The sequence below is a fragment of the Carassius auratus genome, chromosome 17 (assembly GCF_003368295.1).
Source record: "Carassius auratus strain Wakin chromosome 17, ASM336829v1, whole genome shotgun sequence".
NCBI lineage: Eukaryota > Metazoa > Chordata > Actinopteri > Cypriniformes > Cyprinidae > Carassius > Carassius auratus.
Genome location: NC_039259.1, coordinates 25269309 through 25294622, shown reverse-complemented (window position 1 = coordinate 25294622; position 25314 = coordinate 25269309). Strand labels below are relative to the sequence as shown.

The following is a 25314-nucleotide window of genomic DNA, read 5'->3' as shown; positions in this document are numbered from 1 at the left end:
CCTCACGTTCACCAAATACTCGTAACTGATTGGCCGAAAGGCAGGCGACGGTAAAGTCAAGGGCGCGATGAACAGATGGCGCGTTTACAATCCTGCGAGTCAAGCTCCAGGAATGTTGCCAACCTACGTAAACAAGACTTGTTTAATAGTCATAAGCCAAGCCTTCACTACAGTAGTTTAAAGAACTCAAAAGACAAGAAAGTTATGTTAATCTCAAACTTTAGAAACGTATGTAAATACTTTATTATTAACAATTTTTTTAATGTAAAATGCCTTCAGATTAAATAAGCTCTTTTGCACTAAAATCATTATATCTGCAGTGTTTACTTCACTGGTTTGCACTATATCTGCCATGTGCCTTGTGCTGCTCTCCTTATCTTTCTTTTACATGACCTGTTTGTATAGTTGTACTTTAGTTTATTATCTGTATTTAATGTTTTACTGTTAGTGTTATCTGTATGCACCAAGGGTCTGACAGTAATGAAATTTTAATTATCGGTACTGTACATGTGGAAGAATTGACAATAAAGCAGTCTTGACTTATTTTTTAACTTGCAATATGACAAGTAAATATATAAATGATTATTTAATTATATATAATATATTAAAGAAATATTAATATATATAATATAAAAAAATATTCAAATATGATAAAAAGACGTGTATCATAATGCACAAAGCATTATTTAATAAGTAAATAATTAAATACTATTTTTGTTATTTTATAATATGCATTTTCACAAAACAGTGTTTAGAAAAACATAACATCATAATCATATGAAAAATCTAAAAATAATTTTTATTTACATTTACATTTGTTTCATTTAGCAGACACGACTTACAACTGGGGAATAAATCAAGCAATTCATCTTAAAAAGGCTAATAGACACTTGAAGTGCTTGTAATACCAAGTTTTTAAAGTATTGTTCAAAAAAGTACAAGCTAGACTGGGGATTAAGTAAAGAGAAGCAAGAGTTTTTTGTTGTTGTTGTTGTTTGTTTACATTTTATTACATTTTTATTATCATTCCACCAGCTAAGAATGGTGAAAGAAAATGTTCTGGTAGTGATTTCTTGCCTCTCTGTGATTGCATTACAAGGCGTCGCACACTAGCGGATCTCAGACTTCTGGAGGGGATGTAGATTCATAATAGTGAGTGAAAGTAGGTACTGAGCCTGTGGCTGTATACACAAGCACCAATGTCTTGAACTTGTTGTGAGCCACAACCGGTAGCCAGTGCAAGGAGATAAAGAGAGGTGTGACAGGTGTGGTGTGGCTCAATGAAGACCAGTAGTGCCGCTGCATTATGAATCATTTGTAGAGGTTTGTTTCTGGTTAGATAGAGCTCTATCATCACTGTCATCAACTGTATCAGCAGTGGTAGAAGAAACCACGTATATATTGGGACCCAGTGATGAAGTATATATGGAAAAGAGGAGGGGTCCTAGAACTGATCCCTGAGGAACCCCAGTGACCAGCTGATGTGCTTTGGATACCCCTCTTCCCCAAATCACCCTAAAGACCTACTTGTGAGATAGGATTCAAACCAGCGAAGTGGATTCCCTGTGATGCATAGTGATTAGAGTGTGAACGTGAGGATCTTATGATTCACAGTGTCAAAAAGATAGATCCAGCAGATATTTAAGAATTTTTGATTTATAATATTGATAATGAAGTATAAAAAAATACATGTAGTATGTAACAATTTAAATGGTACAATTAAATGTACTAATTTATTTTTCAGTATTTAAATTTATAGACATCAATTATTATTTTATAATATGCCTTTTCACACTATTAATATGTCTAAAACACTTGAAAATGCTTTAAAAATCATAACAAACGTCATAACAAAAAACGAAATAATTTTATACATTAGAATGTAATATAATATTATAAACAATAAAATATAATAGAAATACATTTATTATATGTAATGAATATCAAATTATTTACTGTACTAAGTCCTTAATTAATTGTAACGATTTAATTTGCTATGTGATGAATTGAATTCAAAGTAGGCTGTGATTTTCGCTGATTGGCTAATTCTAAAACAAATTGTGTCATGTAAACATTTATTTATTTATATTTAATAAATAATAATAATTATAATAATTTTGATTATTTGGTCTTTTGTAGTACCAAACTGGCTTATTTCACAGTGGAAACCCCTCCCACTGATCCTCAATGGAGGCGCACATCATCATCATTGGCTCACAGTCCGTCAGAGCCGCTCAGCGAGTCTGATGCTGATCCAGAGCAGCACTATCAGAACCACTGCATGATCAGCACATACAGCAATCATGACAGAGCGTTTCACACGCTTCTAGACTTCCTCGGATGGACATGGAGCAAAATCATTTCAAATTATTTTTGAAGAATCTGCCGCTGTTCTTTCTTATCCTGGAACACGTGAAACCTGGTAAGTGCACAGTTCATTTTAATTAGTGAAATAAATGATATTTTAAGGAATGATTATTCAGTTCATTTGCGTGTTTCAAATCATATTTGTGAATGAAACACTTAAAATAATGAAATGAACAGACTAATGAGACACACAAAGTTTTATATCTTAATCTCTTAATATCAGTGGAACAGGTACGATAAATCCATACATTATTCCTTCAGAAAATCTACGTGGATCATATTTAATGTTGTAGTATATTTTAATATAACATTTCAGTGCTTATTCTTAGGCTACAGTGGGATCTAAAAGTCTCAGATCACATTGTATTAAAGCTTATTAACTGGAACATTCTTAAATCAAGTGGACATTCTAAAATTACTATTCATTTTTAAATTATATTAAAAAGAATGAAAAAAGAAGCATTTTCATATTTGTTGAGCCCACTCCGACACTCTCTGTGTTTTTCTGTGTGACTCCTCTCAGCTGTTTGAGGAGTTTCCACCCTCTAAGAAAAAAGATCTCAAATCACTGGACAGCTGCATTAATTAGAGCTGACTGCAGTGATTAAGGAACGAATAGTAATTACAGTGAGGAGGCGGCTCTTATTTTACCCAGCCATAACTCAGTTAGTGTGAGTGACCTCAGCTGTGAACTATTCAGTCCTGTACATTTTCTAAAGTACATTTCCAAAACATTTATGAGACTCTTTGTAATCAGTTACAGTACTGAATTAATCAGTTGTCACTAGGGGTGTGCAGCGGACCTCTAAAATCAGCATCTGTATTCCGATAAAACTAGAGTGGGGCTTGTAATGGAAGTATGTTGAATAACACAAAAACTAAAAATTATGGAATAATAGCAACACCTTTTTCCAGTGGTGGAATTTGTTTTTTTTTCTTTCTAGCAATTCTGAGAAAAAAGACAGAATTATAATTATAATTGCAAGGGGAAGTGTCATAATTTTAACATTAACATGAAAGAAAAAAAGTCTTAAATTTTTTATTTATTTTTATTATTTATCTTAGGTGGAAACAAACTTCCATAAAAATAAATGTTAAATAAAAGTAATTTTTCTTTATTTTTTTTTCTTTTATTTATTTTTTATTGTTTTCCAGAGGGTCTTGGCGTATCAAATTTTGTCAGGACAATCATCCACAACTTTAAATAAGAGGACTCTATATAAAATAGCTTAGAGAACATGAAAGTTGAAAAAAAAATAGTAGTTGCTGAAAACTGTTAACAACTTTTACTTTGCCTAATATAAATACAAATCTGAGCAAATTATAAAAAATACATAAATTACAGACCGACTCCATGACTATAAGACTGAAAAGCATATTGTGTATCATATTGCACAAGGTTTAACATTTATACAAACATATCAAACTGTAGAAGATGCATATGAGTTTGTATCTTAATTGTAGCTGAAAGTTGCAATAGCACAGAGCAAAATAAAGTTGCATGATCAAGACCCGTCAGAAACTCTCTCTTTGTGTATAAATATCTCTTGCAGCATTATCAGACGGTTGGATCCATGCACACGCAGAAGACAAACTCTTTAAAAAACTCTTCATCGGTTACAATAAGTGGTCCAGACCTGTGCGGAACAGCAGTGATGTTGTTATCATCAAATTTGGCCTCTCGATCGCTCAGCTTATTGATGTGGTAAGTTGATATTTTGCATGTTTTTGATGCTTGCCTTGAAAACGTTCCAAGAAAGAGTCCTTGGCTAAAACAAGTTTTAAGGTTTATTTCTGACTTATTGTTAATTGATTAGGTTAAAAATAAGCCTGGCTTATTTAGAAAACTTGTTGTATGAAACAGGCCCCAGGTAATAATTGAGTGGGGGAAATTCAATTCAAATGCCCCAATAAAACCATCATGAGTACATTCAATCAGGGAAATGAAAAATTGATGATTTTTACATGAACATGATTTTTACATTTCTGCTGAAAATATAAGTGGTGCTTCAGCTTCAATCACTTCTCCATACGTCTGTATGATTTATTCTTCTACCAGACCAAATGTATATATTTTTTATGCTTATTTCTTACTCTGATTTTCTGCAGGACGAGAAGAATCAAATGATGACAACAAACGTTTGGCTGAAACAGGTGAAGTCTTAATATTTAACTTTTTACCGTATTTTACGGACTATAAGTCGAACTTTTTTTCCTAGTTTGGCTGGTCCTGCGACTTATAGTCAGGTGCGACTTATTTATCAAAATTAATTTGACATGAACTGAGAGAAATGAACTAAGAGACATGAATGAAGAGAAAACATTACCGTCTACAGCCGCCAGAGGGCGCTCTATGCTGCTCAGTTCTCCTGTAGTCTAGACTGAGCAACATAGAGCGCCCTCTCGCGGCTGTAGACGGTAATGTTTTCTTTTGGTTATTGGTTCTAAATAAATGCGACTTATAGTCCAGTGCGACTTATATATGTTTTTTTCCTCATCATGACTTATTTTTGGACTGATGTGACTTATACTCAGGTGCGACTTATAGTCCGAAAAATAGAAATTAATAATTTATATTGTGGTCAAAGCCAAACTGATATAATTCACGAACCCTTCGGATAATTATATGTGTCCCTGAAGCACAAAAGCAGTCTTAAGTGGCTGGGGTATAATTGTAGCAATAGCCGATAAAAAAAAAATTGTCTAATTGTGTAAATTTCTTATCATAAATAATTCAAACCTTCTTTTTTGATTAGTATGCATTGTTATTAACTTCATTTGGACAACTGTAAAGGCGATTTTCTCAGTATTTTCATTTTTTGCACCCTCAGATTCCAGATGGAAAGACTATTTCTTCAGCTTTCAGATGATGTATAGATCTCAATTTCACTCAATTCAGGGTACACTTAAGACTGGTTTTGTGGTCCAGGGTCACATTTATTGAAAACTAATGCAATAATTATGCTCTATATATTATAAAAAGCCCATTAAATCACAAGAGTAACTTCAGCGGCGCTTACGTACACAACAAATTTAGTTTTATTCCTAACTATACTTTAAAGATTTTTTACAGAGGTTTTTTTTTACTTATGTCATTTACCTGGTTAATACAACATATTATTAATGTGTCATTTGGCTATACCTGTATATAATTCTATGGCCAAATGTGACTGTTTGACCTCTGCAGGAATGGAACGATTATAAACTGCGCTGGAATCCTTCTGAGTTTGATAATGTGACGTCTATTAGAGTCCCGTCAGAGATGATTTGGGTGCCTGACATTGTTTTATACAATAAGTAAGTATTGATGTAAAAGGTTGTAACACACACACAACATATGCAGTAATTTGGACATTAAACTTTCACTTTAAACTACTGTAACACAGTGTCCTGTTAAAATTATGGAAGAAAGAGGATGGTCAAAGATCTAATAGCTCTATTAATATCTGCAGGCCATAGATCTGATGCTCTGGTGTTTCTGTAACATTAATATATCAAATTAAACAGACACAGCGTGAAATAAGATGTTAAGCACTGCTGTAGTTGATTAAAAAAGGTGCATGTTTTAATCTCCTAATGAAATGTCAAATGACTCGACTATTTTCAGAAACACCAGGTCTGTCTTTATCTAGAAGGAATATTTGATCTCGACAAATGAGAAAATTGAGGTCCTCTTGCATCATCAGATACTGTAGTGCTGAGATTTAAAGTAATTAATGCAATTGTCATGGAACATCTTCCCCGAGGCATAAAGAAAGTTTGTAGCCCAGATACATCAGAGACGCTTCCTATAATTCATCCATATTTTACAGAAAGCACTTTTTTAAAAGGTTCATACTGTATGAGATCCAGTTAAAATGTTAGTATTTATTTTTTATATATATAAAAAAAATAATATAATTTAATATAATTAAATATTTTATGGTCCTTAGAATTTTGGCTACTATCACTTTAAGACTTGCATCATTGCTTTTATAAAAATTATAAAAAATATATAAATATTATTTGAATATAAACAAGTTTATTTTCATTTAGTTTAAATAATCATATTACAATTATATCTTAAGGATAGAATATTGGCTACTGAAAATTCAGCTTTGCCATCACAGGAATAAATTACGTTTGAAATATATTTGGAGAACTTTTGTATTTTTATTTTAAATAAAAAAAAAAAAAATCCATAATATTGCTGTTTTTTAATGATCAAATAAATGGCCATTTTCACCACATATGAAAAAGAAATCCCTTAGTAAATTATAATTTTGATTTTAAAATGTTGCATTTATGGCAAAGTTAAGATTCTAACATACAAAGTCATAGTTATGAGATAAAAATATTATTATTAGACAAAAGGGTGAAATTATAACAGTCAAAATTATGAGATAAAGTCATATTTATGCCATACTATGTGTGAAAACTATTACATAAAAAGTAATTACTACTAAAAAAAGGTCAAAATTATGATATTAAAAAGCTATAATGAGATAAATTTACTAAATCATAATTGAGATAAAAAGTCATAACGAGATAAAAAAGACATTAAAGTTTAAATAATTAGATAAAAAGTTAAAATCAATTCAATTATTAGATAACTGTAAAAAGGCAAAATTAGGAAAATTTTTTGAAATTATGAGATAAAAAGTCAAATTTCAATTTTAAATATTAAGTTTAAATGACAAAAAAAGTTATTATTAGAAAAAAAATATTACATTAAAGTTTCAGTAATTAGATGTCAAAATTATTAAACAAACACTAATTATTAAATTATTTATACATTATTAAACACGAATTATTAAATTATTTATAAATTATTAAACACTAAAAAGTTATAATAATGAAATAGAAAGTCAAAATTATAACATTAAAAATTCAATAATTAGATAAGTAAAAATGATGACAGTAAATTATAAGTGAAAATGATGAGAAATTATGAAAAATGCAGCCTTAGTGAGCACAAAAGACTTCTTTCAAAAACGGTGCTGTAACCTCATATGGTTTTGTCTGCAGTGCAGATGGGGAGTTTGCGGTGACCCACATGACCAAAGCCCACTTGTTCCACACTGGAAAGGTGAGTTGGGTTCCTCCAGCCATCTACAAGAGCTCCTGCAGCATTGACGTCACCTTCTTCCCATTCGACCAACAAAACTGCAAGATGAAGTTCGGCTCCTGGACCTACGACAAGGCCAAGATTGACCTGGAGCCGATCGAGAGCACCGTGGACCTGAAGGACTACTGGGAGAGCGGCGAGTGGGCCATCGTCAATGCCGTGGGAACCTACAACACAAAGAAATACGACTGCTGTCATGAGATCTACCCGGACATCACCTACTTCTTCATCATCCGCCGTCTGCCTCTGTTCTACACCATCAACCTCATCATTCCCTGCTTGCTCATTTCGTGTTTGACCGTGTTGGTGTTCTACCTGCCGTCAGACTGTGGAGAGAAGATCACCTTGTGCATTTCCGTCCTCCTTTCCCTCACAGTTTTCCTGTTGCTCATCACCGAAATCATTCCTTCGACGTCTCTGGTCATTCCACTGATTGGAGAGTACCTGCTCTTCACTATGATCTTCGTCACCCTCTCTATAGTCATTACTGTTTTTGTGCTTAACGTGCACCATCGTTCACCAAGCACCCATAAAATGCCCCGTTGGGTCCATACAGTGTTCCTGGACCTCATTCCCCGCTGGCTCTTCATGAGACGCCCAGAACTCGACCAGAAACGCCACAATATGCCCATCCCCAGCACGTCCGAAAGCTGGCTCCAGCAGGAGACGGATGTGGATGGGCTTAACTGTCAGGACAAGGAGTTCGGGTTAAGGATGGGAATATCCACGTCTCTGCATCTGTCCGACTCGGAGCCTTTGCTCCAGCAGTTAGGACACGTGTTGAACTTGTGTCAGCGTCCAGCAAATCTTACAGATCTTGTGTCAGACCCCACTCTGACCTTCTCACCGTGTGTCCTACAGGCTCTGGACGGGATGCGCTACATCGCTGATCATCTGCGTGCTGAGGACGAAGACTTCTCAGTGAGTCACGCAAATATTCAACGCATTGTTTAGGGATTATAGAAGCCCAATTCCAATGCATAAAAAAATATATTATTGGTAAACCATAATTATAATTATGCCACAAATTAAAAACTATGGCAAAATTGTGACGAAAGTCATAATTATTTGATATATATATATATATATATATATATATATATATATATATATATATATATATATATATTTTGTATTAAACAAATTAAGAGAAATTACAATTATAAGATTATTCAGATGGATGAGATGCTAAGTCATAGTTATGAGATAAAAAGTGAATATGCAATAAAAAATCTAATTATGAGATACAAGTCAAAATTCTGACAAAAGGTTGAAATTCTGCTATAGTTATATTTAAAACATTGAAAAGTCAAAATGATTTAATATTTAGTCATAGATATTAGATAAAGACGTACCTAGAGTGAGATAAAAATTCAACTATGAGATAAAGTCAAATTTATGTCATGTTTCTAAGATTTTATTTTTAACTATGAGACAAAAGGATGAAATTCTGACACTAATTTGATAAAATTCTGTTGTGTGAAATTCTGAGTCATAACTATGAGATAAAATCTACTCATTATGAGAATTAAAAATTCAATTATGAGTTAAAAACTAACAATTATGACACAAAGTCATAATTATAAGATAAATGGTTACATAAGTCATATTATTCGTTTAATAATAATAAAGTAATGTATGAGTTTACTGTAAGTCAAATTATGAGATAAAGTAGATATGCATTAAAAATGTTAAATTATGAGATACAAGTTAAAATTATGACAAGCAATTATAAGTGAAAATTAATAAAAAGAAAATTCAAATTATAAGATATATACATAATTATGATTAAAAGGTGGAAATTATAAGTTGAAACTGAAATAAATGTCAAACCTGACATATAATCAAAAATAGGAGGTTGACTTTATACTAAGTGAAAATTCTGAGATGAAAAGACAAAATTATGTCAAAAGCTTGCGTTTATTTGTCTCATTTATCACATAACAAAATTACTAAAAATTAAGCTAACATTGATTACTGAAAATATAAAAATACTAAAATAACCTGCTGTGCAATGCAATTTAAAGTTACATGAATGCTAAATAATAAAATACATTAAAAAATATTTTAACAAATGAGAGATGATTTGTGGAAAAAAAGTTGTAGTTCAAAATAACATTTCTAATAATCATCTATTCTTACAATTACAATTTTTAAAAAGTTTAAACTGGAAATGGGCTGATTAATAAAATGCTTAACCCTGTGGTGTGAATATTATCTCATGTTTCTTCACTAACTACATTGACAGTCTACTATCCTGTTTCATTGCCACTGCCCTCATCACGCTATTCACATGACATTATTCTCTTTAGTTTTCCTGCTCTGACCACTTTCGAGTCGCACCTTGTGTTTGCTTTTGGACAGGTCAAGGAGGACTGGAAATATGTAGCAATGGTGATTGACCGTATCTTCCTGTGGATGTTCATCATCGTGTGCCTGCTGGGGACGGTCGGCCTCTTCTTACCTCCCTGGATATCAGGAATGATCTGAAGAGCCGAGACACAGACCGACATCAAGCGCTCCGATAAGGACTTCCCCGATGGAAGCCAAGGCTTTTCCCGGAGACCATTACAAACATTTGTTATAGAAAAAAATGATTTTCATCTGACTTTCATCTCTTCCTTTGATGAGAGATACCCGCTCGTTCAGGGATTATTTGTGAATGTGGTTCATTGTTACAACGCAGGAAACACATGTCACCTCCCGCTGAATGCCTGACATTTACCTCTATCAAACTCCTGTCGTCTCCATGCATAAAGAGCAGGAGCGTCAACACCGCAATATGCTAAATTAACCTTTGGGAAAGAGGCTAAGCTTATGTGTCCCTGACGGGTGGCAGTTCAATTCAGTTCACTCTTTAACCTTCATCCAACTGTTCAATGAATCGTAGATTGCATTTTGTGCCGCTTTCAGCAGCAATTATCTCTAAGGTCAGAAGCTCACTCCTATTTATTAAAAACTTTCTCAAGTCTGAAAACACAATGCTTTCGATATTGCAGAGGTCGTGCAATTATGCAAGTCGGGTCTGTGAACCATATGGGTTGATTACTTTTAAATGGGACCTAAGTGATTTTTACTACTTGAAATGACCACTGAACTAAAATAGTGTTTTGTCAAACATGAAAAGAAATTAAAGCCAAAATGTTGGATAACAACTAGGATGAGCCTTTATCTGCTGCAATCAGGAATGAATCCTTATGTTAAAATGCCTCAGTTGATTTACTTAGTAATTAATAAACTGACTCTATCTGACACACATATCACTTAATAGCGTCAATTTACAGCTGTGCATTAGGTCCTTAAAGGAACACGCCACTATTTCAAAAAATAGGCAAATTTTTCAGCTCCACTATAGTTAAACAGTTGTTTTACCATTTTTGAATCCATTTTTATGTATTTGAAATGTGCAAATAAATACAAATTATAAAAAAATTAAATAGCCATTTAAACCTTAAAGCTCAAATTTACATTTTCAGAAGAATATTTCATCAAAATGTTAACAGATAATATTAAAATATATGTAAACATACTGTATAATAAAATATTGGTCAAAATGTGAAGTCTAAATAAATGTTCAAAACATACAGTAGGCCTAATGAAAATATATTGAATTTTTAATATATTTTAATAAAAACATTTTTTATATAATTTATAGAGACCAATCCAGATTTTTTTCTAGAATTTTTGAGTAAAAAAACAATGTGCATTGAAAAATGTTAACTTGCAATTATAAGAAAACAATTCTAAAAACAAGAAATTAAACAGTTAATTCAAACGTATTATCTGACAAATCTGACTTTCTCACAATTAAAGAGTTTATATCTTTCAATTATGACTTTCGTAATTTAACAAATCTTTATTTAATAATCCAAACTGACATGGTATTTCAGTGGTCAAATGGTGAACTCAATGAAATTTCAAAATATATTGAAAACATAGTTTTTTTTTAATGCACAAGATTCATAATTTATATAGGCTCTGAAAACACTAAGCGTTTAAAATATTTTAGTGCTTCTAAATCAGCTGCACTGCATAGAAATACAAATTTATTTTCTATAAAAACATGCTTGTAAAGTTTAGAGAATTAAATAAGTTACTGCTCTGACATGACAAAACTGTATTTATTTCCTCCCACAAACTGTCCTGAGAATAAACATCCTTGAAAACAATCACTAGCAAACACTTGTTAAAATACATCTGCAAACATTCAGTGTCGAAAGCACTGCTTTCATCATCATCCAGAAGCATAAATAAAGCAAGCTGGTTCAGTTCATCCTCCAGCTTTCCAGCTTTCTCATTGGATGAAACAATCAGGGGTCAGATCTAGGGTGTGCTGGGTTTGGCCACGTTAGCTCGCACTCGGGCCTGGTCCACAGCGTCCAGCAGGTTTTTGGAGTCCATGGCCAGCGTGTGAGCGGCCGCCAGCATCTGTTTCTTACACTCGTCCTTCAGAGACGTGACGGCGTTCTGCTGAGCCAGACGCATCTTACTGATCAGCTCGGCCAGATCCTTGTTCAGCAACTTCTGAGTTCCTTCAATCTGACAAACAGAGAGCAACCAGAACAACACTTCATACTTTCCACTGTATAGAAATAGTCACATCGTTTTCCATCACAGAAAAAAAATAAATAAAGGTAATTCTGACTTTTTATATCACAATTCTTTTATCTTGCAATTCTGTGGTGAGAAAAAGTCAGAATTGTGAGATGTTAACGAATGATCTTACAATTCTGACTTTTCTTTCTAAAAAGATGTTTACTCACAATTGGAATAAAAAAATTGGGTTATAGGCATCTATAATCTACACTACCATTCTTTTACTATAATAAAACCATGGTTAATTTTATTTTAAGGGATTTGTATCCGTGTATACTTACTTTATTTTGTTTTTATATCTGCACTGCTTTAATGGTTTGATGTTTCGTACCGTTTCATTAAAAAAGAAAGAAAGAAAGAAAAAAGATTCGCTATACATGATCAGAAGTCCAGATCTGAATTAAAATTATTTGCGATAAGCACACTGTCTGAAGCCAGATCTAATTCAAAACATTCACAATACAGACTTTGAAGTCCCGATCTGAATAATAATTCATAACCCGCTCCAACGTACAGTTCTGAATCAAATGATTCACAAGAAGCACTCTGTGATCAAGTGATACAGGCTTTGAAGTCCCGATCTGAATCAAAAGACTCGAGATAAGCGCTCCGATGTCCTAATCTAATTCAAATAATTAGCAATAAGTCCTTATGAATAAGTGATGACTAAATTCTAAAATGAATGACGCTCCTGATCTGGTTTTTAGAAGTGAATGGCGTTTGAATCAATCGGAGTAGAATGACTCACTCAATTGAATCATTTTGTCTTTTCCCCTGGTTTTCTTTTCGCCTTTAGCCATGTTTACATTAACACTCAGTACTACTGCTGGCTAAGCTAGCTAGTTTAATGAAATTAACTGAAATAATTGCAAAAATGATTTAGTTTACAAATAAAATATCCAAATTTCCATTGCAGAAATAACATCCAACACAAATTTGGTGAGGTAACCAGTTTACTGCTAACTAGTAATTATTGCTAGGGACAATTTAGTCATTTCTAAATATTGGTCCCTAATAGTGTCCCTACTGAATTCTACACCCTTGATAGTCATAATGTATCTCACAATTTGAGAGAATCGTACAATCTAATTTAAATAAAAAGTAACAGTTTCCCTTTTTTTGGGAAAAAACGTTGATAATTTATAGCTCAAGTTGAGTAATTGACAATAGCTTTAGTTTCACGATGCTTTACCTCCGTTCTGATGGACTCGTGTAGAGTCGGGAGGATGTCGTCCACACTGCGGATCAGACTGCGCAACGTTATTCCTACCGACTGCCAAATAAGAGAATAATGAGCTTACTGAACACAGAAACATGACTCAGTACCTCAGCATTCAAAGAAATAGAAAGTGGTCCTACCTTCACCACAGTGACGTACTCTGAGGCTGGTAATGTGTTGACATCGTTCTTCAGCTGGACCACGACCTTCACCATCTCCATCACGTTATGGTAGACCGTGTCATCCGTGCGGTCCAGTTCTGCTGTCGGCGCTGGCTGTGATGGACAAAACAAGTCAGTGTTAACTTTATACATGCAGCAAATCATTGCATTCATGTTCATGCATGGATTTTATTAGAACAAATAATCAGAATCTTTCTTGAATTGTGATTTAAACCATGTGTGTGTTGCTGCAGTATTAAGATAATTTTAGTCATTTTTGTTGATGTAAAGAATTAGCTTTTATTTCTATGCTTTCATTTTTTTGTTGTCTTCAAAAGAAAATAAAATAAAAGATAATATTAATGCATTTTCTTAAACTGATTGTGCAAGGTTTGAAACAGATTTATTATATTTTCATATATACATTTCATACATATATCTTTAAACTTTAACATTTTTTAAAGAGTTTTTATATTTTAAAATTTTCATTTTAAATTTAGTTAATGATTTAGATATTTTGTTTTATCATTATTAAATATTCAGTTATTTTATTACTTCAATTTAGACTTACTTCAGTTAGTTGCCAAGACATCATTTCTCATTTTCACTTTTTAAGTTCAAGTTTTTAATCTAATTCTTTTTAATCTAATATATATATATATATATATATATATATATATATATATATTAGCTGTGTTGTAATTAACATTTTTTATATTTAAGTTTTAGTTTTAATTAATGATAACAACACTGGTGCAATATTTTTACTTTTTACAGGCTGTAAATGTACAAATAATTTAAAGATTTAATTTTCAGAAGTATTCTTAGCATTTTAATGAAAAAGGCTTAATTATTACAGACATGAAATAAAAGCTGTTTTTATTATTATTTTTAAAACAGTTTATAACTGCTATGGGCTTTTTATTACGTTTTAAATTATTTTATTATTTATTTCAGTTTTATTTGTATTTTTTTAGAACATAAACTTAAATGAAAATGAGAAATTTTGGCAACGAACTGAAAAAAAAAAGAAGACATTTTTTTATTTCACTGTCATTTCAGTTAGTTTGTTTATAAGTAAGTTCAGTTATATATATATATAAAATAACCCTCAACCATGTTGAACTTCTTTTAAAAATAAAAACTCTCTCAATCTAGTCTCTCAATTGTATTTATTCCCCAAAGGCATTTTTACTCTCCTTCGGTGCTGCTGACCAAAGCTACTATTAGTCACTGCACACAGTAACTCGGAGACAGGAGATCGCTTTCGTTTCAGCTTCACCGAGGCTGAAGTCTGAAGATTGGAGGGGAGAGAATCTACTGAGACATTATCAAGGTGAGCTCACAAGCCCAAAGCTCATCAGGTTTTAGTCACAGAGCTCCGCTTTGATTGCTGCTCGTCTGGAAACATCCAAAGGACGGCTGACACCTTTACTGAGCGGCTTCAAAAAGAGATCAGAAGTGTCTGCTGGCCTTCAGCCCGTCCCTAACCACATTAAAACCACAATTACCTGAGCGGACACCCGCGGGGGCTTCTCCGGAGGAGTCTGGGAAGAAGCTGAGAGAAACGCAGCAAAACACAGTCAAAAGACAGCAGAAGATGGTATGAAGTGATCATTAGGATAACAATGGTCACTGAGACACTGACTGATAATAATAGTAATAATAATAGTTCAAGAATAGGTGCATCAATGCCAGTGTTGTTTTTGTTAACTAAAACTAAAATTTTCAGTAACTGAAGTAAAATTGAAATTAAATAAAACTAACTTTAAAAACTTAAATGAAAATGAAAAATGTTGTCTTGATGAGTAACTGAAATTAAAAAATAAAAGTTTTATTTAAAAAACTACAACTGAATAAATAAAAATAAATGAAAACATATATTTTTTTAATAATTATAAAAATTAAATAATTAATAAATTGATTTTATATACATATAAATATATATATATATATAAAAATTACAAAAGCACATAAAATAATTAAAAGCCCAAAAATGTAAAAGATAAAAAATAAAAAGCTAAATAAAATCTATAACAGTACATAAATAATACTAAAATAATAATCAATGCTAAAAATTAACAGCACTCGCGTTTTATAGACGTAGGCGATTAAATGATAACTACTGTCATCTGTTTATGGATCTGTGTTTATAGTTTCAGGTTACTGTGTGTGTTAAAATGAACTGACCTTGGCTTTTCTCAGTTTCTGACATCTAAAATAAAAAAAGAGGAAAATGATGCTAATGTTGTATAATAATAGTGCATAACAGTGGAAGACAGATGATACAAAATTATAAAAATGAGTCTTCTATTTAAATAAAAAAATATTTAATACATAGAAGTATTTTACCACTTTAGCCTTTGTTTCATCATTGGCAAATGGATCCTGAAAGAGAAACATAAAGTCAACATGAAATGATGAAACCCATTTTACTTTCATAATGTCAAGATGAAAAAGATAAAATATAAGACAGAAATCCATAGGGACAAGAAAAATAAAAGGAAAGTCATTTCAGTGGAGGAGCAAGTCATTACTTTTTGATCAAAGATTAGAAAGACTAATATTGTCTTCTCCTGAATAACATGCACTGATTAATTAGGCATAATATAATCAGCAGCCTGTGAATAATATCAATTTGGACTTTATGTTAACTTTAATCTATTTTTATATAACAGTCACTTCAAGCTCCAGTCAGCTGAGCAAATGCATTTGAATTGTAACTCTAAACTTAAACTCATTGTAATGATCCCAGCGAGCATTGCACATTGCCACAGTTTTAACGAGAGACGAACGCTACTGATGACTAACCAGAAGCTTCTCTTCTTTCTCCAGCCACTTGTTGTCCTCCAGCATTTCCTGTTTCTGTCTCCTTAAAGTGTCCTGCATGCACTGCCTCTCCATCTCCCACAGCCGCTGAGCGTCCTCCTTACTGCTGGGCTCCCGGAAACCTTGTTCCTTCACACACACACACACACACACACACACACACACGCTGATATGTACTGCAGGTGTTTGGCAGCTTTTGTTCATAAATATGCTCAGAGTAAGTACTCTTAAAATGTATGCATTTACACCTGACAATTTTAGTAAGGAAACTGGGCCAAAAGTTAGTGTGGTTATCTTTAATTAAAACTTAAAACTTATGAAACATTAGTTAACTGAAATAAAATGTAATATAGTAAAAATAAAAAAAATAAAAATCAATAAAGACTATTATAGTAATTAAATAATATTAAAATTACACTGATCAACACACTAAAAAATAAAATTACTACAATTAATTTAAATTAAAGCTACATATACATATTTAATAAAAAAGCACACATAACTAAAGTATTCAACTAAAAAATTGAAATATAAAAATAAAAGCTCATTCAAAATATTAATAAAGACTATAGTAAATAAATAAACTGAAATAACACTGATCAATGCACCAATGATCGATAACAAAGCAAAATTACTCCAATTAATATAAAAGTAAACAGAAATATTTAATAACATAAAGTTACTAAACCTTCAACTTAAATTAAAATGAAAACTTACCAAAAAAAAGTATAATAAATGAAAGCTGCAAGCAGCATTGAAAGGGCCCTTGCATCCTGGGTGGCTTTAGGCAAACATTGAACAATGGACAATATGCTTTTAAAGCGGTCAATATAAGAGGAATATGTCAAACGTCCAGCTACCAGCTGGTGGCTCTATAATTATAACTGAAAAGTGATGTGTATATTTCTTCAGGCCAGGAATTTTATCAAAAATATGAAGATTAACACGGCAAAGGCCTTTAAGAGTAGACTGACCAAATTTAATGATGATGTCATTAAAGCTGCAGTAGGTACCTTTTGTAAAAAAATATTTTTTACATATTTGTTAAAACTGTGTCATTATGTCCTGACAGTAGAATATGAGACAGATAATCTGTGAAAAAATCAAGCTCCTCTGGCTCCTCCCAGTGTCCTATTGCCATTTGCAGGAATGCATCCGCTCCCATTAAGAAACAACCAATCAGAGCTGCGGTCCGTAACTTTGTTTGTGTTCAAAATGTAGAAAAATGTAAATAATAAGCGAGTACATCATGAATCCATTTTCCAAACCGTGTTTTTGGCTTGTCCTGAATCACTAGGGTGCACCTATAATAAGTGTTTATATTCGGACTATTTTAGATTGCTTCGGGGGTACCGCGGCGGAGTAACCCAGTACCTTTGTGATTCTTCATAGACATAAACAGAGAGAAGTAGCTCCGGCTACAATGTTCTTCCGCAAGACGCAAGCAGTTCTGTTTATTACCCGCTAGAGCGTCAAAAGTTACTGACTGCAGCTTTAAATCTCTAGGAGGACTTCAACGAAAGGAAATGAACAAATTTGGTGTTGAACTTTAAATCTCTCGGGAAGTTCATTTAACACAACGCCTGAAAATGGCAAAATTGGCACAAAATGGACTTCGTACTGGTGGACTTTTTTGTAGGTATCGGTGTGTTACACGAGTCTACTGATTTTCATGCATGTATATAAAACAGCTCGAGGGGCACTTTATAGGTGGCACTTTTTTGAAGCTATTTTGCCACAACCACTTCTGAGACCCATATCATTTTTGCCACTACTGTTGCGTGTGAAGTTTCATGAGTTTTCGAGCATAATTAGGCCTTCGAAAATTCATTTTGGAAAAGAAGTACCCGTAATTCAGTGCCCTAAAAACGTGATTCAGAATATTAACAGATACTATAATAGTATATAAATAATAAATACATAAAAACTCAGGTCAATGCATCAAATTTTAGTTGAAGCACTAAAATAACAAAAATGTATACATATTTAAGCTAAATAGAAATATTTAATCGCTTGCAGTAGCTCTGCTTTTCATATACAGCTTATGATCAGCTGTTCCTTCATCTTGACTGAGCTTTCAATGTTGTTATAGGAAAGGATGAAGCTGATTGGTCGGTTCTTGTCACATGACCTGCGGTGCGCCTGCGGCATTCTGAAACGTTGAAATACTTTTATCTCGATGCGGTGTGACCACACCTGGACAAAATTAGAGCGTCTTCATTTGAAATAACGAACCTGAATGTGCAAAAGATGCGATATGTGAACGGCCCCTGACCTGTAGATCAACCACTAGTAAACTGTTGTACCTTGAATGCAATTTGATAAGAAATCTTTGCAAAATGCATAGATATAAATGCTAATGTAGTAAATCAGAATGCCCCTCTCTCTGAATCATTGCAGGTAGCAAATCAAGGTTCATCGGTGCGTCTTATGTTATGGTAACATTCATAATTCATAATTCACGATTTCCTTTCTCAGCCATGAATAGTCTGCAAAGGAAGTGGCTGAAATTCATTCATTGCGAAAGTCTTTTTTCGTCTGTCCACAAGCAGTTGCTGGTGGTTTTGACAGACTGTGATGTAAACGAATGGCTCTTGGCTACTTAAAAGAAAAAACACGAACCCTTCAATGTGCACCCACCCGAACTTCTTGTTTCAACAAGAAATACATCAACACAGGAAATAAAACTCATTAGGTGTTTTTAGACAGTGTTTAGTCTGTGAGTACAATGCATGTTTCATTTTTGCCATTTTAAAGACTTATTTCAAGGAGTTGAAAAATTTACTCTCCCTTACCCAACCAAGTTTAGGATGATTTTGTTTCTTCACCAGAACAGATTTGGAGGAATGCAGCATTCCATCACTTGCTCACCAATGCAGTGAATGGGTGCCGGCAGAATGAGAGTCCAAGCAGTTGATAAAAACATCACAATAATCCACTCCGCTCCAGTTCATCAGTTAACAGTTGTGTTTGTAAGAAACAAATCCATCATTTAGATGTTTTTAACTTTAACTGGTGTTTCCGGGCTGAATATGACTCTTCTATCCATAATATCCATAATATTGTCTCATCTGAATCAGGAGAGAAATCTGTTCACTGTTTAAATGCAAAATGTAAACAAATCTAAACAAATAAGTGAGAGGATTTTGACATGAGAGGACAATGGGAGATTTTTACTAGGAAGCATGGATTATTATAGATATTTTAGCCAAAAGTGACGGTTTAAAGATAAAACGCCTTAATAATGCATTTGTTTCTTACAAACATGCACCTTTTCACTTCACCAGATGTTAACTGATGGACTGCAGTGGTGTGGATAACTTGTGGATTATAGTGATGTTTTTATCATGTGTTTGGACTCTCATTCTGACGGCACCCATTTACTGCAAATGATCAACTGGTGAGCAAGTGATGTAATGCCTCGTTCCTCCAAACCTGGTCATCTCGGATGCCGTAAGGGTGAGTATACTGTCAGCAAATGTACATTTTTGGGTGAACCACTCCTTTAAACACACAGGAGCGTGTTTGCAGTACTGTAGGCAGGTGGCGCTCTTACCATACCACCAAGGTGAGGGGACGGCGGCAGGGTCAGCGTGCAGCCGGACACGAGCACAGGGCAAGAGCTGGCGAACTAAAGCACAGAGACTCGGGCAGCTGGAAAGTTGGGCGTGCAAGCAAGAACACACAGACAAACACAGCTAAACCACATGTTAAAACATATTCACACAGTGACATGCATAACATGGCGGTTTTAAGCGCAAATGCAGAAAAGCAGGCAGAAACCACAGCTGCTGGAAATGGTGTGACTTGACCTAGATAGACGTGACCAACATAAAGCTGCTGTCTAGTTTATAGTTACGGTCTACCAATTTAAATGCATCACCCACTGAGTAAAACATACTACTTTAATTGTTTAGGATACATAATAATTTTTTTAAAATATCAACTTGGGAAATTTGATAAAAAAAGTTCTACTTATCACTACAAAGAAGCTGCGTTTTGTGCAATTAAAACAACTACAGAATGAATAGGAGGAAAAATCACCTGGAGATGTAGACGTGGATTGAGCGTACTAAAACCAGATGGTTTCACTCTTGATGGCTTTTCACAAAACAAGAATGAAGATGAACAGAAAAGGAGTGAGTATCATTCATAGTATGAGAATAACAGTGTGAGAAAAAAGACAAGTCACCTTCGGTGGAGCATCAGTAAATGGGGTTATACTTCTGGAGCGAGTTCTGGTTCGCAGCTCCTCCATCTCCACTTCTTTCTCCATATTATGAACATCACTGTGGGAAGCAAATAGAAAAATTTCATGTTACAGTTTGTATTGTTTTTATTGTTGTCTTTTATGTTTTTTGTATTCTTTAAAAAAATATTTTATATTTATATTTAGTTTTATTATATATTTAAAACAATTGTTATTTTTATGATTGACCTTTTTTAAATACTAATCTTTCCCAACAATGTCCACATACAGTGTTAGCCAGTGTGTATTTATTATTATTATTATTATTATTATGATGTTTATTTTATTTACAAATATTTTAGCAGTATTTACATCATTTATTGTTTTAAATATTTATTTTATAATTTTTTATATTTTCATATTTTTATATTATTTTTATTACATTTTGATTTTATTTTTCATATTCACCTTTCTCTCAAAATCCAATTACATTGTTAGTAAGTTTGCATTATTTATTATTATTATTAATATTTATTTTTTATATATTTTATATTTATTTTTTTATTAAATTTACATTATTATTTTATGTTAAATATTTTTATATTATTAATTTACATTATTTTTTAATTTATTTATTAAATCAATGACTTTATTTTTTTTTTTAATGTTGGATTATTGTTTAAATTTTACATTTTAAAGTTTTAATGCTAATTATATAACTAAATATGTTATGTTTATATATTAAAGCTGCGGTAGGTAACTTTTGACGCTCTAGCGGTTAATAAACAGAACTGCTTGCGTCTTGCGGAAGAACATTGTAGCCGGAACTACTTCTCTCTGTTTATGTCTATGAAGAATCACAAAGGTACTGGGTTACTCCGCCGCGGTACCCCCGAAGCAATCTAAAATAGTCAGAATTTAAACACTTATTATACACGGTTTGGAAAATGGATTCATGGTGTACTCGCTTATTATATACATTTTTCTACATTTTGAACACAAACAAAGTTACGGACCGCAGCTCTGATTGGTTGTTTTTTACCGGGAGTGGATGACTTTCTGCAAATGGCAATAGGACCACTGGGAGTAGCCAGAGGAGCTTGATTTTTTCACAGATTATCTGTCTCATATTCTACTGTCATGACATGATGACAGGTTTAACAAATATGTAAAAAATATATTTTTACAAAAGTTACCTACACTGTAATGAATTGCTGTAAAAATTACAGCATTATTTTACAGCCGCGGACTGTTTTTTTAATAATACAGCATATTGCTGTAAACTGCAATGCATTCTGGGGTCACCTGTAGGTCTGACTCAAATTTACAGAATTTTGCTGTAAATTTCAAATCTTCAGAGCCGCATCGTTAGGTCTTCAACGGTTGAGGAGATTAACTTTAAAGTCAAGAGGAGTGGTTCACAACTGTGATAAGTGAATTCAGTTTTTTATATTTCTTGTCTGGTAGTTTATAGTATATGAATGCATCTACATTCGCGGATTATATTGGTAACCCCAGATTCAAGCATTATCCGTCCGCGGAGCGCGAGGCAGAATTGCGCGGGGTTTCAGTAGCGCGGTCGCGGTAGGATTTCACACATCCCCCGGCGCTATAGCAGCCATGGACAGAAAATCTCTGGAATGACATGTTTCAGTGCTTATAGTTTATATTTACGGTAACTTCGTGTTTCGAAGTTCGTGTATAGTTAGCCTAATTTATTACCTTAGGGCGACCAAATACTTTTTCCTTGAAATTATTAAATATGCTATTTATAGATATGTGTCTATATTTATGTCGGCAGGCAAATCTTGTGTGTATTTTGGCACAGGGTGCACAAAGGCACCTTATCAGTGCGGTGACACTTGAACAAATGAACTGATCATGCGCGACACTGACCAATAAACAAACGAGTTGTTTTATCGCGTCTATGACTTGAATCTTATAATCAGTTGTAGTGATGGGAAGTTTGGATAATTTTACCGAATTGGACTTTTGAGTCTCGTTCAGCAAAATGAACGAATCTTTTTTCGAGTCATTTCAAATGAACGAACAACCAGAAGGATCAGGAAGAAAAAAACAAAGTTCTTGCAGTCTGTTTCACATTAGGAGGCATTTTGCTGCATAATCGATCCACCACAAAACATATGCAACTATGGAAAGCTCAACTTCCATTAAATGGACTGAAAACGCTCAAGTAACGTTATAGGTCTCAAAACGCTTGCTCTGCGCCAGTGGATACACACCATAGACAGTAAAAGAAATATGTGCATGTCACAGACTGTCTGGGCATGCACTTCCGCGTTTCAGAGATCCGCCTTTTACTTTCCGTCAACATTACATTAATAAACGTTTAGAAAATAGATTTTTGACATTTGTGAATCAATTAAGAATCGTCTGCTTATGCATCGCGATACATTTAAGAATCAAATTTTTATCCCACCCCTACTAAATATAGGATATAATGTAAATGTAAAAATCTGAAATAAAAAAAAATTATAATAATAAATAAAATGGTATAGGTATTAATTACTATTAATATTGATTGTTTTAGGAGATGCTTTGACAAGTGGGCACTGGATGCTGAGTATTGAAGGTGAGGTGGTGTGTGAGGGCACTCAGCCCAGTTTCCTGTCCGGCCTTGCCACTCTGTTTGCTGCTTATTACTAGTTTAATCTTGAGTACCAGGAGGAAGCAGTGTGTACCTTGGAGTTCATTCAAAGGTAATGATTGAATTCTAACAACTTCAGAAACAGCATTTTATAGATAAGTTATATCAGAACATTCCTTTTAATAATGTTATGTTATAAGTGTTATTTCTGTTGAGGCCTTTAAAACAATGTGTATTTGACTCCCTATTTAACACCAGCAAGCTATTGAGTTAAATATGTTTTTTTTTTATTAGTGGACATCTCCAACTTTCTTGGAGGTCCTAAAACCGATCTTAATTACATATTGTCTGTTTCATGACCCTTTAGGTGCTTTGTGGGCATAAATCCAGAGAGAGGATCCAAAGCCAAGGGAAAAGTGCCATCGAAATAAAAACAGGACAAGTGATACAGAAGAAAATGTGTGGCAGTCAACCCACATGTTGCAACTCTTCTGTGCAAATTCCAATGGAATTTCTGAAATGTAAGGATACACACACACCAAGATTGCGTCTTCCTTTTATTGTCCTCTATCTGCCTTTGACTGTACCTCTCATCCCTCTGTCTCTCTCTGACTGTACCTCTCATCCCTGTATCTGTCACTAACTGTATCTGTCCTCCCCCTATTTGTTTCTGAAAGTATTATTATGTTTTGTAATATAACTAATGTATTGTCCTCTTTGCTCTTTTCAATATTTCTAGTCACACTTTGAATCCTGGGATTGAACTTCATCTGGAGCATAATTGTTATTTGGTTGATTTTTATCTGTTTGATGGAAAGTTTGTATGACTTCTGCAAGTGCGCGGCTCCTTCCGGTGAGTCATGCAGCACTTTTTTTTGTATGACTTGTTTGGCCATATTGGTCTATTCTTTAATGATGAAAGCTATCTGAAAATGTCTTTGTGGTTTTTAAAGGATTAGTTCACCCAAAAATGAAAATTAAGTCAATAATTACTTATGTCGTTCCACACCCGTAAGATCTTTGTTCATCCTCACAACACACATTAAGATGTGGCTCAGTGAAGCCTGCATTTCTAGCAAGATCATTTCTTTTTTCAATGCCCAGAAAGCCTCTAAAACATTTAAAACAATTCATGTGACTACAGTTGTTCAACCTGAATATTATAAAGCGACGAGAATACTTTTTTTGCCAAATCATGAAATCATGAAATCATGTGACTTTGGCAGTTTAATATGCTCTGATTTGAATTGAAAGATTAATAAAGCTTCGAAGCTTCATGAAGCAGTGTCATCCATCACGAGATATTGTTGAATAGTCATTATTTAGTTTTTTGGCACACAAAAAGTATTTTCATCGCTTCATTACACTAAGGTTGAACCACTGTAGTCACATAAACTGTTTTAAATATGTTTTTAGTACCTTTCTGGGCATTGGAAAAGGAAATGATCTTGCTAGCAATGTATGCATCACTGGGCCATCAGGTTTTATAAAAAAATATCTAATGTGTGTTGTGAAGATGAACAAAGGTCTTAAGGGTGTGGAATGAAATGAGGGTGAGAAATGACAGAATTTTCACTTTTGGGTGAACTGTTTTTAATATGACCATGTTGGTCATGTTTCGGTTATAACGCAGTTTGAATATTTCTTTGTGTCTAGGTCCATTATGGCCAATATGTTCCAAGTAATAAAAAATAAATCATGCCAAATTTCATATCCATTAAAAAAAAATGAAATAATTTTAAAATAAATAAAAATTAGTTAAAAATAATATACTTTTTATGTCATTTTTTCATGTAAATTTGAAAGTGATATATAACATTTTGACCAGTTTTTTTTAGATTTTAAAAATGTAATTTTTTTTTTGGTGAATTAAGTTATGCATTATATAACACTTTATGCAGTTAAAGTTAAGTCAGCAATAGGGAAAATATATTGTATGCTATCATTTTACATACTTTAAATATAGCAAATACACATATGCTTTTTTCAAAGAATTGCTTTGCACAGTAAACTACTTGAATGTGTGCATTTGCTATTTAATTAATTGTTAAATGCCATATACAATGTATTAAAAATGCAGTATACAAAATATAAAAAACTTACTGTAAATTTTACAGTAAAATACTGGCAGCAGGGGTTGCCAGCCAGTTACTGTAATTTAATTTACAGAATTTTACTGTAATTGAGAATACAATACAAATCTGTAAATTAAATTACAGTACGACTACTGTAAAATTT

The 25314-nt window shown here is 33.2% G+C and overlaps 2 protein-coding genes across 3 annotated transcripts in view; one reads left to right on the top strand and one right to left on the bottom strand.

Annotated features, from left to right (window-relative positions):
* The first annotated feature begins 2233 nt into the window (after positions 1-2233).
* LOC113117732 (neuronal acetylcholine receptor subunit alpha-2) lies at positions 2234-10910 on the top strand. The gene is made up of 6 exons (XM_026286630.1): positions 2234-2422; positions 3921-4072; positions 4477-4521; positions 5555-5664; positions 7375-8395; positions 9839-10910. The coding sequence occupies exons 1-6, from the start codon at positions 2341-2343 to the stop codon at positions 9962-9964; spliced, it is 1536 nt and encodes a 511-aa protein (XP_026142415.1). The 5' UTR covers positions 2234-2340; the 3' UTR covers positions 9965-10910.
* A 596-nt stretch (positions 10911-11506) lies between these two features.
* The window catches only part of LOC113117730 (protein-tyrosine kinase 2-beta-like), a 29696-nt gene continuing 15888 nt past the window's right edge, over positions 11507-25314 (bottom strand). For both annotated transcript variants that reach the window (XM_026286627.1, XM_026286626.1), the window contains exons 23-31: positions 20472-20568; positions 20324-20380; positions 16262-16408; positions 15803-15838; positions 15641-15665; positions 14962-15008; positions 13430-13564; positions 13263-13343; positions 11507-12013 (exon numbers count right to left, since the gene is read on the bottom strand). In XM_026286627.1, the coding sequence (XP_026142412.1) occupies positions 11798-12013; positions 13263-13343; positions 13430-13564; positions 14962-15008; positions 15641-15665; positions 15803-15838; positions 16262-16408; positions 20324-20380; positions 20472-20568 (841 nt within the window). In that variant the 3' untranslated portion in view covers positions 11507-11797. The remainder of the gene's footprint in view (positions 12014-13262; positions 13344-13429; positions 13565-14961; positions 15009-15640; positions 15666-15802; positions 15839-16261; positions 16409-20323; positions 20381-20471; positions 20569-25314) is intronic.

Coding starts and splice junctions, on each gene's coding strand:
- LOC113117732 (XM_026286630.1), top strand. CDS start 2,341: ATGGACATGGAGCAAAATCATTTCAAATTATTTTTGAAGAATCTGCCG. Junction 2,423..3,920: donor CCTGGAACACGTGAAACCTG/GTAAGTGCACAG, acceptor TATCTCTTGCAG/CATTATCAGACGGTTGGATC. Junction 4,522..5,554: donor CAAACGTTTGGCTGAAACAG/GTGAAGTCTTAA, acceptor TGACCTCTGCAG/GAATGGAACGATTATAAACT.